General features: G+C 45.0%; 1 protein-coding gene across 1 annotated transcript in view; it reads right to left on the bottom strand.

Annotated features, from left to right (window-relative positions):
- Window positions 1-539: 539 nt before the first annotated feature.
- Window positions 540-13,508, bottom strand: part of FKBP15 (FKBP prolyl isomerase family member 15) — a 56,161-nt gene continuing 43,192 nt past the window's right edge. Inside the window, exons 20-28 of the mRNA XM_007449756.1 lie at window positions 13,178-13,349; window positions 11,124-11,260; window positions 7,236-7,391; window positions 6,332-6,484; window positions 5,227-5,358; window positions 4,504-4,611; window positions 3,552-4,192; window positions 2,070-2,166; window positions 540-617 (exon numbers count right to left, since the gene is read on the bottom strand). Of these exons, the coding sequence (XP_007449818.1) occupies window positions 540-617; window positions 2,070-2,166; window positions 3,552-4,192; window positions 4,504-4,611; window positions 5,227-5,358; window positions 6,332-6,484; window positions 7,236-7,391; window positions 11,124-11,260; window positions 13,178-13,349 (1,674 nt within the window). The remainder of the gene's footprint in view (window positions 618-2,069; window positions 2,167-3,551; window positions 4,193-4,503; window positions 4,612-5,226; window positions 5,359-6,331; window positions 6,485-7,235; window positions 7,392-11,123; window positions 11,261-13,177; window positions 13,350-13,508) is intronic.

Raw genomic sequence — 13,508 nt, 5'->3', positions numbered from 1 at the left:
TTTAGTTTTGTTAATTTCAAATATTCATTGACCTCTTATATCAGCTTTAAGGCAGAGAAAAGATGTATGTCCCAGGACTGCAGGCAAGGCTGTTAACTGAACCGGGTTTAGATGATATACTCCACCCTCAGTTCTACCAGGGAGACCTAACCCCAGGTGACAGTCTTGTTGCTGGGACACAGTTGAGTATTGAGAGGCAGATCAGTCTGAGAGTTCAGAGAATAAAAAGCTTGGGAGCGGGCAGGACTCTTGTAGGGACTGGCTGAAGGGGAGCCCCCCAGCCCTTCTTCCATGGGGAACTCTGAGGCAGGACCATGGCGGGCTGCTGACAACCCCAGCGTTCTGAAGACAGGTTCACACTCTGCTTTACCTGGCCAGGCGGGGGCTCAGAAACTGGCTAACTCAGATATCTGAACTACTGTCCTCAGGATGCTCACCTTCACCTCACTCTGTGGCTCGTCTAGACCCAGGGCTGGCTGTGCAAAATCATGCTTAGGGAAAGGTTGATAGAGAAACCTTTGCACCAGTTTCCTGGGTCTTCATCCCAGCCAGTCAATGTCATCGTCATCGTCATCATCTCCAAAAAGGGGTGTTGGGGGCGGGCGTCCCTTCATGCTCTGACAAAACAGGAAAGAGCAGTCAGTCCTCACTTGTCCCTGCACCAGATGGACTTCCCGCCTGGGCAAGGTGAAGCGACCAGCATCTGTTCCCAGCTCCAGGTTGGAAAGGAGGTTGCTGGTTAGGGTTTTACTGAAAGGACTAACCCTGAGGCCAGCAAACCCTAGGCTTCCAGAAAAGCTGAGACAAGCAGTGAGAGAAGGGAGGCAATCTTTCAACACAGAGACAAGAAGACCAACTTTGTTTGGCTAATTTTGTCATTTATTTGAGAAACGTGTACTGATTGGACAGGTTTCCTCTCATGTGGTAACTTACACATTTTGTGTCAGAAAGGAAGGGTCGAAGGGCAAAGTGGAAGTAGGATGAAGGAACAGAGAAGCAGAGCAGCCCTCAGGGAAGAGGATACAGGAGGATGAAGGGAAGCAGGGAAGAATACAGTCACATTTGAAAAAATGACGCTGTGGCCTGAGGCGGTCTGTCTGGCTCTGGACGCGGCCCCACCATCTGAGAGAGAGTCGAGTTCAGAGGCTTGGCCACACGACCAAGTGGAGAATCCCGAGATGAAGAAACCCCAGGAACCCAGGGCCACAGCCTCCTAGCCCTAGTTTCCCTCCCTCCCTCACACCCTCCAATCAGGTAGGAGGATAAGGGGGATTAACGGGCCTCCGAGGAAACTCTCCCCGCTTCTCATGACTTGAGCCCCTGGCCTTTTTCTTCCTGATTGGCAGGGAACAGGTCCCATGGGGGCAGCGGGGATTGATGCTGGATATAGGCACACTTAGTGTCCTCTACTAAGGTACCTTCTGCTCTGGTGGCCTTTGGATGGTCCCGTGAAGACTGATCATGGGCCAGAGTAGTTCCCGAGAAGTGAGGCTACGCTATCAGGGCTTAACCCATTTTCCGCCCAGGGATGTTGTGACAAAACAAGGCAGCTGATTGGAAAGCAGGCTGATGAAGCAGAAAATGCTCAGAAACAGGTGGTCTTAGTAGGAGCCTGGGGTTGTAGTCCTAGCTCTGCCATCAACTCACTCTGTGGCTTTAGGTAAATCATCCTTCTGAGCCTCAGTCTGTTTATGAATGAGGATGCCAGACAAGAAGATCATCAAAGTCCTTTCCAATTCTAAAATATAATCCCTTAGCAGAGCTGAGGAAACCTGAGGCTTTAGCACTCTAGTACAAGATGAAGCAGCCCGACTTTCTTTACTTAAAGTAGAAACCACTGCTGCATGAATGGAGACTGTGGTCCTTTGTCAAGAATAAAGTGGTATCTGACCATCCCCACCATGCTTACAGAGCTGCCCCCTCCCAACCCCAAGCCTGCTCCCACAGGGCCCTGAGCACAGAGCCCAGGGAGAGGGCCACCAACAGACTCCATTCCTCTTCTCACAGCCAGCAGGGAAGGGTCCCCAGGGAGCAGTGTGAGGACTTGGCAGTGCCTGGGACTTCCTTACCACCTCGTCTTCATCCTCCTCCTCAGCCTGTGCTTTGGGCCTCGGAACTTTCAGAGTTGTCCCTTTAAACAGTTCATCCTCTTCATCCTCAGAGAGACTGAAAGAAAAATCAGGAAAATCAAGTCATAGGAAAATGTTGTTTCTGCTCCAGGCCACAATGCCCACAGGCTCTGGGGTAAGAATCCAACAGAATCCTGGGATAATCACCCAGGAATTCCTCCCTCTCCACACTGGCCTCCAGCACTCTTCACTCCCTCCATAACCTACAGACTGATTTTTTTTTTAAATAATTTTTAAAATAGATTTATTTATTTATATTTATTATTTATTTTTGGCTGCAGTGGGTTTTCGCTGCTGCACATGGGCTTCTCATTGCGGTGGCTTCTCTTGCTGCAGAGCACAGGCTTTAGGCGTGCGGGCTTCAGTAGTTGTGGCATGCGGGCTCAGTGGTTGTGGCTCTCGGGCTTAGTTGCTCCGTGGCATGTGGGATCTTCCTGGACCAGGGCTCGAAACTGTCCCCTGCACTGGCAGGTGGAGTCTTAACCACTGCACCACCAGGAAAGTCTCCAGAGCGATCTTTTAAAGCCGGTAAATCAGACCATGGCACCCTTCTGCTTAAGCCCTTTAATAGCTTTTCACTGCACTTAAAGTCCAAACTTCTAACAGTGACAACAAAATCTCACGTGACTTGGCTCCTGTTGAGTTTTCCAACCTCAGCATAACACCACTCTTCTCCCACTCACTGTGCCTTCTTCCTTGATTGTGTCATGTCCCTCCTACCGCAGGGCCTTGGACGTGCTGTTCTTGCTTTCTGCAAATGCTTCTTCCCACTCTTGGCAGGGAAGGGTTCTATCCATCCTTCAGGTCTCAGCTTAAATGTTACCTTCTCAGAATCCTTCCCTAATCACTCTACCTAAAGTAGCATAAGCCCCTCTTATCACTCTGTCTAATGCAGAATAACTCTCCCTTTATTCTCTATTAGACACCGTGTTTTTTTTTTTGGTTATGAAGCATTTGTCATGCATTTATAACATACAGTTGACCCTTGAAGAACACAGGTTTGAACTGTGCAGGCCCACTTATATGTAGACTTTTTTCAATGAATATGTACTAAAGTACTGTATGACCCACAGTTGGCTGAATCTGGGGATGAGCCAACTGTAAAGTTACACACAGAGGGTCAGCACCCTTAACCCCTGCGCTGTTCGAGCTCAACTGTGTAAGAGTCTGTCTGTCTTTCCACCAGGCTGTAAGCTCCTCAGCTCAGGAACTCTGCCTGGTCTCCCACACTACCACAGTGCCTGCCACAGAGCCTGTTACGAATACATGCATGCATGCATGCATGCATGAATGAATGAATGAATGAACGAGTAAGTGAATCGGCCAGCCAGGCTCTGAGGATGAGTCACCAGCCCTGGAAAAACCAGAGACAACCTCCACACGCAGCCACCTTGCCCCTGAAACTCTGCCCAGGGGACACACCTGGGATGCTGAGAACGGTGTTCGGATCCAGGCACTGCTCCTACGGCCGCAGACGCTGCCTCTGTGCCGTGCGGCTCCTGGGAGGGAGCAGCGGAGCTAGTGCCATCCTCGTCTTTCTGGAGCTCTGGAGCCTGAGGCTCTCCTCCTGGACTTTCAGGCCCCACAGCCAGTGGGTCCGCCTTCTCAGGGTCTGAAGTCAGGGGCAGTCTCGTGGAGCTTTCTTGCTCCCCGACACAGGCATCTCCCAATGGGCTGGCTGCCAGCACCTCCTCACCCGCAGAGTCCACAGTCACAGGGCCTGGAGGCGCAGGGGGAATTGAAGTTGGGGGCCCCAGAGCTCTTTGGGAGGGGAGGCAAGCCGGTTCTTTTATCTCTGAGCGTGCCTCTGCTTCCGAGGGCTCCCCTTCCCTTCTCTGTGCATCATCCTGGGGAGTGGGGAGGGCCTGAGGAGGCAGCGGGGCAGCTTCCTGGACCACCTGCTCTGACGACACCATGGGGGGCCCGCGCCTCTCCCTGTTCAAGGGAGCCTGAGACTGTCCGGAAGCACTCTGAGGTCGCTCCTCCTCTTCCTCTTCCTCTTCTTCATGGCTGCTCTCTCCCTTCTCTCGCTCGTGTTGGTTTAACAGCCGAAGAGTCACCATCTGTTCAAAAGCCAAGAAAGAGGAGAGGATCACTGACCGGAAACAGAGGCACTCCTAGGCACTCCTAGTCTCCTATTAACACGACTGGTCATGTAGTTCAAGTGACTTTGTTTTTCAGTTAGTTTTTTTCCGTTCAAATGACTTTGTTTCCTCCTCTCAAAGGAGGCTGTCCATATCTGTGCAGGTAAGTCATTCCAGGCATCCTAGTTACTGATGAACAGCCTTGAATCATTTTTTTACTCAGGATCCCTTAGGCGGTACTTAAGCAACAAGATACCCATCTCAATGAACCAATCGAGAGCCAGCTGTACCTTGATAGTGTTCATGATGGTCCCCAGAATGGTCCTGCCATTGTAAGACTCCTCCAGCTCAAACTCTCTCCGCAAGGACTGAAACACCTGGTTCATGATCTTCTTGACCTGTGTGATGACATGAGGAGAGAAAAACAGTATCAAAATGTACACTGCCAAAGTCAAGCGACTAAGGGATGCATGTAACCTCCAGAGAGAGGTTTGGAAGGCTAAAATGAAGCCCTCTTAGAACTCTACAGTGGGACACAGCTGGTCAATGACTGAGACACCTAAGGCTGTCACTGTGGAGGGGACAATGTTAAATTATGAACAGCACTTGAGAGGAGGGCTATGAAGGATGGGTAAGCTGTGGCCTGTATGCCCAAGACTGCTCAAAGACCACTCACTGATGCTTTCCTCCCACCGTGGCCACCACTAGAGCTGTCATGGGCTACGAGGATTAGTGGCTAGAAGATGCTGGGCACACTTCCCACTCCTCTCCTGTGATTTAGAAACATTTCCCTTATCTGTCAAAACCTCAGGATAAGGCCCTTTGGGGGTTGCCACCAAAGAGATAGATTCCAATGGGTTAACTGTGACTTAAGTCAGATAAGTGGGAGATCGATAAAGTTAGGAAAAAAGCTAACAACACAACAAACTAACAAAAGTTCTTTCTGAACGCCTGATGTGTACATTCAATCCCCTGACATGACGTGGCTCACTTCTCCGAAATCAGCAGCTCACCTTCTCTGAGGGGTCAGCAGCAGCAGCAGCAGCAGCTTCAACCCCAGACATCTGGGACTTGCTCTCCAGGTCCTTGATGTGCTGTGCATTTTGCTCTGTCAGGGCTGTGACTTGGGCCTGGAGGGCTAAACACTGCAAAACAGACTGTGGCTGTGGCCTTGGAACCTGGACTTCCAGGTGAAGGTCAGGAAACCCAGGAGGAGGAGAACCATCCTAAGCTCCAAGTGTCCATCTCACTTCGTCCGGTCTGCTGACATCCACACCCTCCACCCCCGCCCAGGCCTGCTGACTCAGGGCACTCCATTTCCTCATCACTCAATCTCAACTCACAACTCCATCTCCTCCTTACCAACAAGGTCACTTGCCTTGTTCCTCATCAGGTCAAGAATAAAATAAAAAGGCGGGGCGGGGAGGGGGCAGGGTTTGATAACCCTAGTCACACAGACATATGAACAGTGGACGTTAGAAGCAACCTATTCACCTACAAGATTGCCTTCCTCATCAACTGGGTACTTTAAGAAACTGACCTCCAGATATGAGGACTTTGGCGCTAAGCCATCCCTCTCTCTCTCTCTCTCTCTCTCGTTTTTATGCCAGATGATCCCACCACACCTGTGCTCCAGCCCACCTCAGGGCCTCTGCCCAGAGCCTCTGCCGCCTCCCCCAGCCTTCCCCACCTCACCGAAGCTCCTTGTCCTTCTTGGCCGTGCTCCCCTAGGCACTTCCTCTTCTGGGTCTCACAGCATTTAATGCTTATCTCTGTTCCTCGGTCTCCCTTCCTTGATTGTGAGATTCTTGAGGAGAGTTCCTTTCCCTAACACAGTATCTGGAACCCAACTGGCACTCAATAAATATTTGCTTAATAAATGAAGGATCAGATTATAATGGAAAACATGGTCCAGATCATGAATGCTGCTTTTTCTAGGTCACTGACCTGTCATCCCAAATGAGTATGTGAAAGATTACTGATAAACTGGAGAGCTGAGCAAGTATGATTCTGTTTTCAAGCTATTAACATCTTTCAGGTACAAAAGGATCTGCAAGACTTGAACAACCTGTTTGCCTCAAATTACCCAGGCTATCTAAGCCCAGGGAAAACACCCACCTTCTCCTCAAGATGGAGCAGCTTCTGCTGCCTGGCATCTCCCTGTGCACACGCCTCCTGGTACTGCTGCAGGTGTTCATTCTTGGCAGAGGCCAACAGATGTTCACACTTGGCTTCCCACTGGGTCTGCAGCTCAGCCTGTACTAGAGACAGCTGTCAAGAGAAAGTAATACCCATATGCTGGGGGGGTCTAGTCACATCTAAGGAAGCCCATCTTCAACAAGGCAAAAAGAGTAAGGTAAGAGCCCAGATTTAGCAAGGAAACAACTGTTTGGAAGACCCTGGTTGCTAGGACTCTAAAAGGTACTCCAACCAGGTAAAGGTGTGACTGTCTAGACAGGTCCCAGGAAGGCAGTGCCCTAGTATGATCATACTTTTCAGGATCCAGGCCCTTAAACTTTGTGGGTTCAGAAGAAACTTATTTTTGTCCAAATTCCCATAGGTGATCAAATTGAGGGCACCAATTCACTCTAATTAAAGAACATACAAACATGAATTTAGGAACTTACAAAAAGAAAGGCTGCTGTCAAATGGACTAGAGATCCAGCTGTGTAATGCCACTATCCCTGGTTTCCCTGCCTAATTACCTAAATTAGTCCCTTGTTTTCAAGGACGATAATGTGCCTGAAGGATGGTGTCTGGTGGGTGAGGACTTTGGCCTTATGTTTGGAATGTTTTTATAAAGAATTTTTTCCTTCATGTTTTACTTATAGTAAAATTCTCACTAAGCTTTAAAAAAGGAAGAAGATTCTCCGTTCAATTCCTGGCTCTTCTTCCACCTTTGTCCAAAGTTAGCCCATCAACTATGAGAAATCTCATCCTAAAGGATAAAGAAGAAACTAGAAACTTTTCTGAGTCCTTCATGCCTTCCTTTTATTTCCAAAGTGCTTCAGCTTCCCATTACCTGCTCTGCGGCTCCTTGGTCCGTGGACACCCGAGCCTTTTTCAAGAGCTGTCGAAGTTTGCCCAATTCCTCCTGGTGTGATTTACGAATTTCATCTATCTCCTCCTCAGCCTGACAGCGCTCTTGAGCTGACTTCTTTTTCCTTTCTGAGAGGTTCTTAGGAACAAGAGAACCATCATCAGCTCTAGCTGTCTGATAGAGGATAAATGGAGATGGTGATGGTTGGTGGTCGTAGTTATTAACATCACTGGGTCCTTACTTCGTTTCTGGAAACAATTCATTTTTTCAATTTAATTTCCCCTATTTATTTAACATTCTTGGCTACTGGCAGAAAAAAACTGTGACAAGAAGGAAAACAAGAAGAGCTTTATCTACCATTCTATGAAGAGATGGGGAATATCTTAACAGCGGTGAGGGTAGAGGGAAGTAGATACTTTCACAATCTACTGGTAGGAAAATCAGAATCCTGTGAAAGGACCTTCAAAATACGCGCACACACCCAGGATTTACACAAATTATAATTTAAGGAAGCAGTAGATCATGTTCATAAAGATAATATGCTACAAGGACGGTCACTGCAGTAGTATCTAGAACAATGAAAAACTGAAACAGCCCCCAAAATCAGAAAGAACTGGTTTTTAAAAAACCTGATAAAATCATAGAAGAAACTGATAATATAGACCAAGATTTATCCCCTAAAAAGGCACTAGGCCAAAAGGACTTTACTAGAGTTTTATTAAAACCTCAGAAAGAGGTTGCTCTTTTCATATTTAAACTGTTTCAGAGCATAGAAAAAGACAGAACTGTTCCCAATCCATTCACTGGGGCTAGTATTACCCTGATACTAAATTTATAAAACATCAAAAGATACTATTAAAGTTAAAAAACAGTAAACTAGAAAAATATTTGTAACATCTATGACTGACAAAGGATTAGCACCTTTAATAGTGCTTTGAAATCAAACTAATATTACAATAGATAAAATAGCAAAGGACATTAAAAAGAATTCACAGAAGAAATACAAATAGGCATTAAATATATGAAAGCTTTAATACTAACAAAAACACATATTAAGATAGTATATTTCACCTATCAGACTATAAAGATTAGAAAAATTGATATGTGCAGAGTTGGAAAAACTATGGAGAAATGGGCTTGTTCACACAGTGCTGGAAATGTAAGCTAACAAACTCTTCAAGCATAATCTGGCAATATTTATTTCAAAAATTTAGATGTTAAGCATTCTTCTCTGATGCAGCAGTTCTTTTTTTTTTAACATCTTTATTGGAGTATAATTGCTTTACAATGGTGTGTTAGTTTCTGCTTTATAACAAAGTGAATCAGTTATACATATACATATGTTCCCATATCTCTTCCCTCTTGCGTCTCCCTCCTAATGCAGCAATGCTAGTTCGAGTAATCCATTTTATGGAAATGCTCAAACGAATTTGCAAAAATAGTTATATAGTACAAAGATGTCCACAACAGCAGTGCTTGAAATAGTGAAAAAAGAGAAACATAAATATCCATCAACAGGTGAATAGTTAAATAAACTATGGTACAGCCTCACAGTAGACTACTATGTAGTAGTTATAAAGAATGAAAATTAAAGACCTAAATGTAAGACCGGACACTATAAAACTCTCAGAGGGGCTTCCCTGGTGGCGCAGTGGTTGAGAGTCCACCTGCCGATGCAGGGGACACAGGTTCGTGACCCGGTCCGGGAAGATCCCACATGCCACGAAGCGGCTGGGCCCATAAGCCATGGCCGCTGAGCCTGTGCGTCCAGAGCCTGTGCTCCGCAACGGGAGAGGCCACAACAGTGAGAGGCCCATGTACTGCAAAAACAAAACAAAACAAAACAACAACAACAAAAAAAACAACTCTTAGAGGAAAACATAAGAAGAACACTCTTTGACATAAATCACAGATCTTTTTTGACCCAACTCCTAGAGTCACGGAAATTAAAACGAAAATAAACAAATGGGACCTGATTAAACTTAAAAGCTTTCGCACAGCAAAGAAAACCATAAACAAGATGAAAAGACAACACTCAGAATGGGAGAAAATATTTGCAAACGAAGCAATTGGCAAGGGATTAATCTCCAAAATATACAAACAGCTCATGCAGCTCAATATCAAAAAAACAAACAAGCCAATCCAAAAATGGGCAAAGACCTAAACAGACATTTCTCCAAAGAAGACATACAGATGGCCAAGAGGCACATGAAAAGATGCTTAACATCACTAATAATTAGAGAAATGCAGATCAAAACTACAATGAGGTATCATCTCACACTGGTCATAATGGCCATCATCAAAAAATCTACAAACAATAAATGTTGGAGAGGGTGTTCAGAAAAGGAACCTTCTTGCACTGTTGGTGGGAATGTAAATTGATAGAGCCACTATGGAAAACAGTATGGAGGTTCTTTAGAAAACTAAAAATAGAACTACCATACGACCCAGCAATCCCACTACTGGGCATATACCCTGAGAAAATGATAATTCAAAAAAGACACATGCACCCCAATGTTCACAGCAGCACTATTTACAATTGCCAGGAGGTGGAAGCAACCTAAACGTCCAATGACAGATGAATGGATAAAGAAGATGTGGTACATATATACCATGGAATATTACTCAGCCATAAAAAGGAATGAAATTGGGTCATTTGCAGATATGTGGATGGACCTAGAGAATGTCATACAGATTGATGTAAGTCAGAAAGAGAAAAACAAACACCGTATATTAACGCATATATGTGGAATCTAGAAAAATGGTACAGATGAACCTATTTTCAGGGCAGGAATCGAGATGCAGATGTAGAGAACAGCCGTGTGGACACAGGGCGGAGGAGGTGGGGTGGGAGATTGGGACTGACATATATACACTACCATGTGTAAAGTGGATAGCTAGTGGGAACCTGCTGTATAGCACAGGGAGCTCAGCTTGGTGCTCTGTGGTGAACTAGATGGGTGGGATGGGGGTGGGTGGTGGGAGGTCCAGGAGGGAGGGGGTATATGTACACATACAGCTGATTCACTTCCTGTACAGCAGAAACTAACACACCACTGTAAAGCAACTATACCCCAATTTAAATAAATAAATAAATAAATAAAAATAATCAACACTGCCAAAAAAAAAAAAAAAGAATGAGAAAGTTCTCACTAGTATAATGGCCACAATACAATTTTTTTTTAAGTATTAAATATGATCCCAGGGGCTTCCCTGGTGGTGCAGTGGTTAAGAATCCACCTGCCAGTGCAGGGGACACAGGCCCAAGCCCTGGGAAGATCCCACATGCCACGGAGCAACTAAGTCCATGCACCACAACTACTGAGCCTGTGCTCTACAGCCTGCGTGCCACAACTACCGAGCCCACATGTCTAGAGCCTGTGCTCCGCAACAAGAGAAGCCACTGCAATGAGAAGCCCGCGCACCACAATGAGGAATAGCCCCCACTCGCCATAACTAGAGAAAGCCCACGCACAGCAACAAAGACCCAACGCAGCCAAAAATAAAAAATTAATTAATTAATAAAAATAAATAAATATGATCTCATTATTGTTAAAAATGTTATCAGCATACATATATGTATGTACATTTATTTTATACATACATGTATATACATATGTGTATGTATATATTATATACACAGAAAACAATCTGGAAGAGTAATCATACATCTTTTATAGTTGTTGCCTCTAGTGTATGAGAGGGGAAAAAGATAAATTTTATTTTTTATTTTATACTTTTCTGTATTATCTGTATTTGTTACAATGAGCACATGCAACTGTAATTTTTAAAAGGAAAATAAAAATGTTTATTAAACACCTAATCCTGGCCACTTGGGCCCAACAGAGAAACTTCAGGTGTAGAACTTACCTTTTCCAGAGACTCCTTCTCAGCTCGAAGGTCAGTCAGCTCCTCCTCCAGGGACGTCACCCTGAGTTCCAGTTGTCTCCGGCTTTGCTTTTCATTCTTGAATTTGGACTGTGCTTGCTCAGAGGTTTCTTGGAGCTCTGGGATATGACAGCATAGAGACTTGGCTGCAGAACCAGAGCTGCAGTGGGCTGTATGGCATCCCAGCACCGCCTTCAAAGCTGCATTTCATCATCTCCCAACCCTACCACACGAGCCTCTTCCACTCACTTCTTCCAGCATCACCTCACTGACCAACAGCAGGTTTATCAAGCCATAAACTGACTCCCCCATCCATCCATATTTATCTCTGCACCTACATGTCACCTTCAACACATACAAAATGGAAGAGAAATGTTCCAAGCGGTCAGAGACCACCTTCGGAATATTACCACTCCCACAATTCCATTTCAGTCATCATCTCAACACACTGGACTCAACACATTAGGATCTTTGTTTAGTAGTGGTCCAGGCCCTTTCTCACTGCCTGGGTAAGATATTCTCAACTCTCTTGGTAGCTGGGACATGCTACCAAGAGTCTGCTTTCAAAACATTCCTTCTCAAATAAAGCTATTTGGAATATTTCTTAAAAATGTAATGCAAACAACAAGGTCCTACTGTATAATACGGAGAATTACGTTCAATATCCTAGATGAACCATAATGGAAAAGAATATTTAAAAAAAGAATGTATATATATGTATAACTGAATCACTTTGCTGTACAGTAGTAATTAACACAACACTGTAATCAACTATATATCAATAAAAAATAATAATAAAAAAATAATAAAAATGTATTGCATCAAAATTAATTTTGTTGGAAGACTTTTGAGATCCTTATGGTGCCCTTAAGGTAACTGTCACAGAGCACCACAAAAACAGAAAAGAGGATATCTGTACGACATTCAAATCTAAGATTTTCCCTCAAGTGCACCCAAGTGATGCTCTAAAAAGGAAGGGATTTATCTTCAAGGTATCACTTCACCAACTGACATCAGTGTTTTTTAGCTTTCTTTTTGGGCAAGTTAATTTTGCTTTTTCCTAACTCTGCTGCTATTCCAGCCACACCCCACCCACTGGTCCCATCTGTGCCTTCCACATGTCTTTCTATATACAAAGTGGTGGATGAATCAACACGCCAGTCTTCACAAATCTGCTTTTCAAGTCACCATGTCTTGAGCAGCACCATTGTGCCAGGCACTAAACTAATACTAAGGGAAGGACTTTACAAAGACGAGCAAGACACCATCCTTGCCCTTCAGAGGCTTGCATTCTAGAAGGGAAAACACATATAAGTAGTGCTGATCAAAGGCTATCTCTGATAATGGGCATAATAATGCACTCAGAGATGAAGGATTTTAAAGGAGATCAAATATTCTAGGGAAAAAAAAGGGAAAGTTTCTGAAAGAGGCAGTTTTGGGAGAGAACTGAGTCAAATATTGGCGATGGTGGGCACACCAAGTCCAGAGAACAGCATGGATAAAAAGCAAGGCAAGAAATACATGGTGTGTTGAAGCAGTAGGCTGGCTAGTATGTCCAGAGCTACGTTGAATTGGGCAACATACAGGAAATAAGCCAAGGTGGAGGGGCCTTGAGTGCCAGGCTGAAGGACTGCAATCCATGCTCTAGGAAAGAGGCAACTGCATCAGGAAGCACCTGCTTCTTAAGCTTCTACTGAGTCACAAGTTAAAGGAACCCTTCAGTTATATTAGTTAGTCACAAGTTAGTTTAACTCTTCAAGGCCTATGAGGCCAATCCTAAGTACCAAGGATACTCAACACTCGCCCAAACAAAGCAGAACTATGGCCACTGATCCACTCTAAATGGATAGTCAGTTCTTTTGTTGTCCTTTATGCCCAACAATTATGTAATAGGTTTATATTGGTTCACCTTAACCTTTGGCTCTGTCCTTCACAAACTTCATTAGCATTATGCCAAATGGACTGGGAGGAAGGAAACAGTGTAATTCTTTAAGTTTACATTGTCAAAATCCCAGCCCCCTCCAGCAAGGGCATACCTGAGAGCTCTGCCTGCAGTTTGGTGAGTTGGCCCCTAAGGAGGTCCGTCTCCTTCATGCTTTCTGTCAGCTGTACCTGCAGCTCCGTTTCTTTCTTTTGGTGGGCAGTCATTTTCAGGTGTAGATGAGAGACCTGTGCAGTGGCTGCTGCTAACTCTTCCGTCACCTTGGCCTGAACAGTAACAAAGTACGATGTCACTTTAAAGATGGTGATGGCCCAACCTCACATACTCTGTGCTGGCTGAACTGGTAGGAAGATAGCTAAGGCCACCTTCAACCTGAATTAAGCCCAAATCAAGCCCTCAAATGTTCAAGGTCTCTGACTCAGGAA

Source organism: Lipotes vexillifer, unplaced genomic scaffold (assembly GCF_000442215.2).
Source record: "Lipotes vexillifer unplaced genomic scaffold, Lipotes_vexillifer_v1.1 scaffold230, whole genome shotgun sequence".
NCBI lineage: Eukaryota > Metazoa > Chordata > Mammalia > Artiodactyla > Lipotidae > Lipotes > Lipotes vexillifer.
The sequence above is the reverse complement of the archived record's forward strand: the minus strand, read 5'-3'. Positions and strand labels throughout refer to the sequence as shown.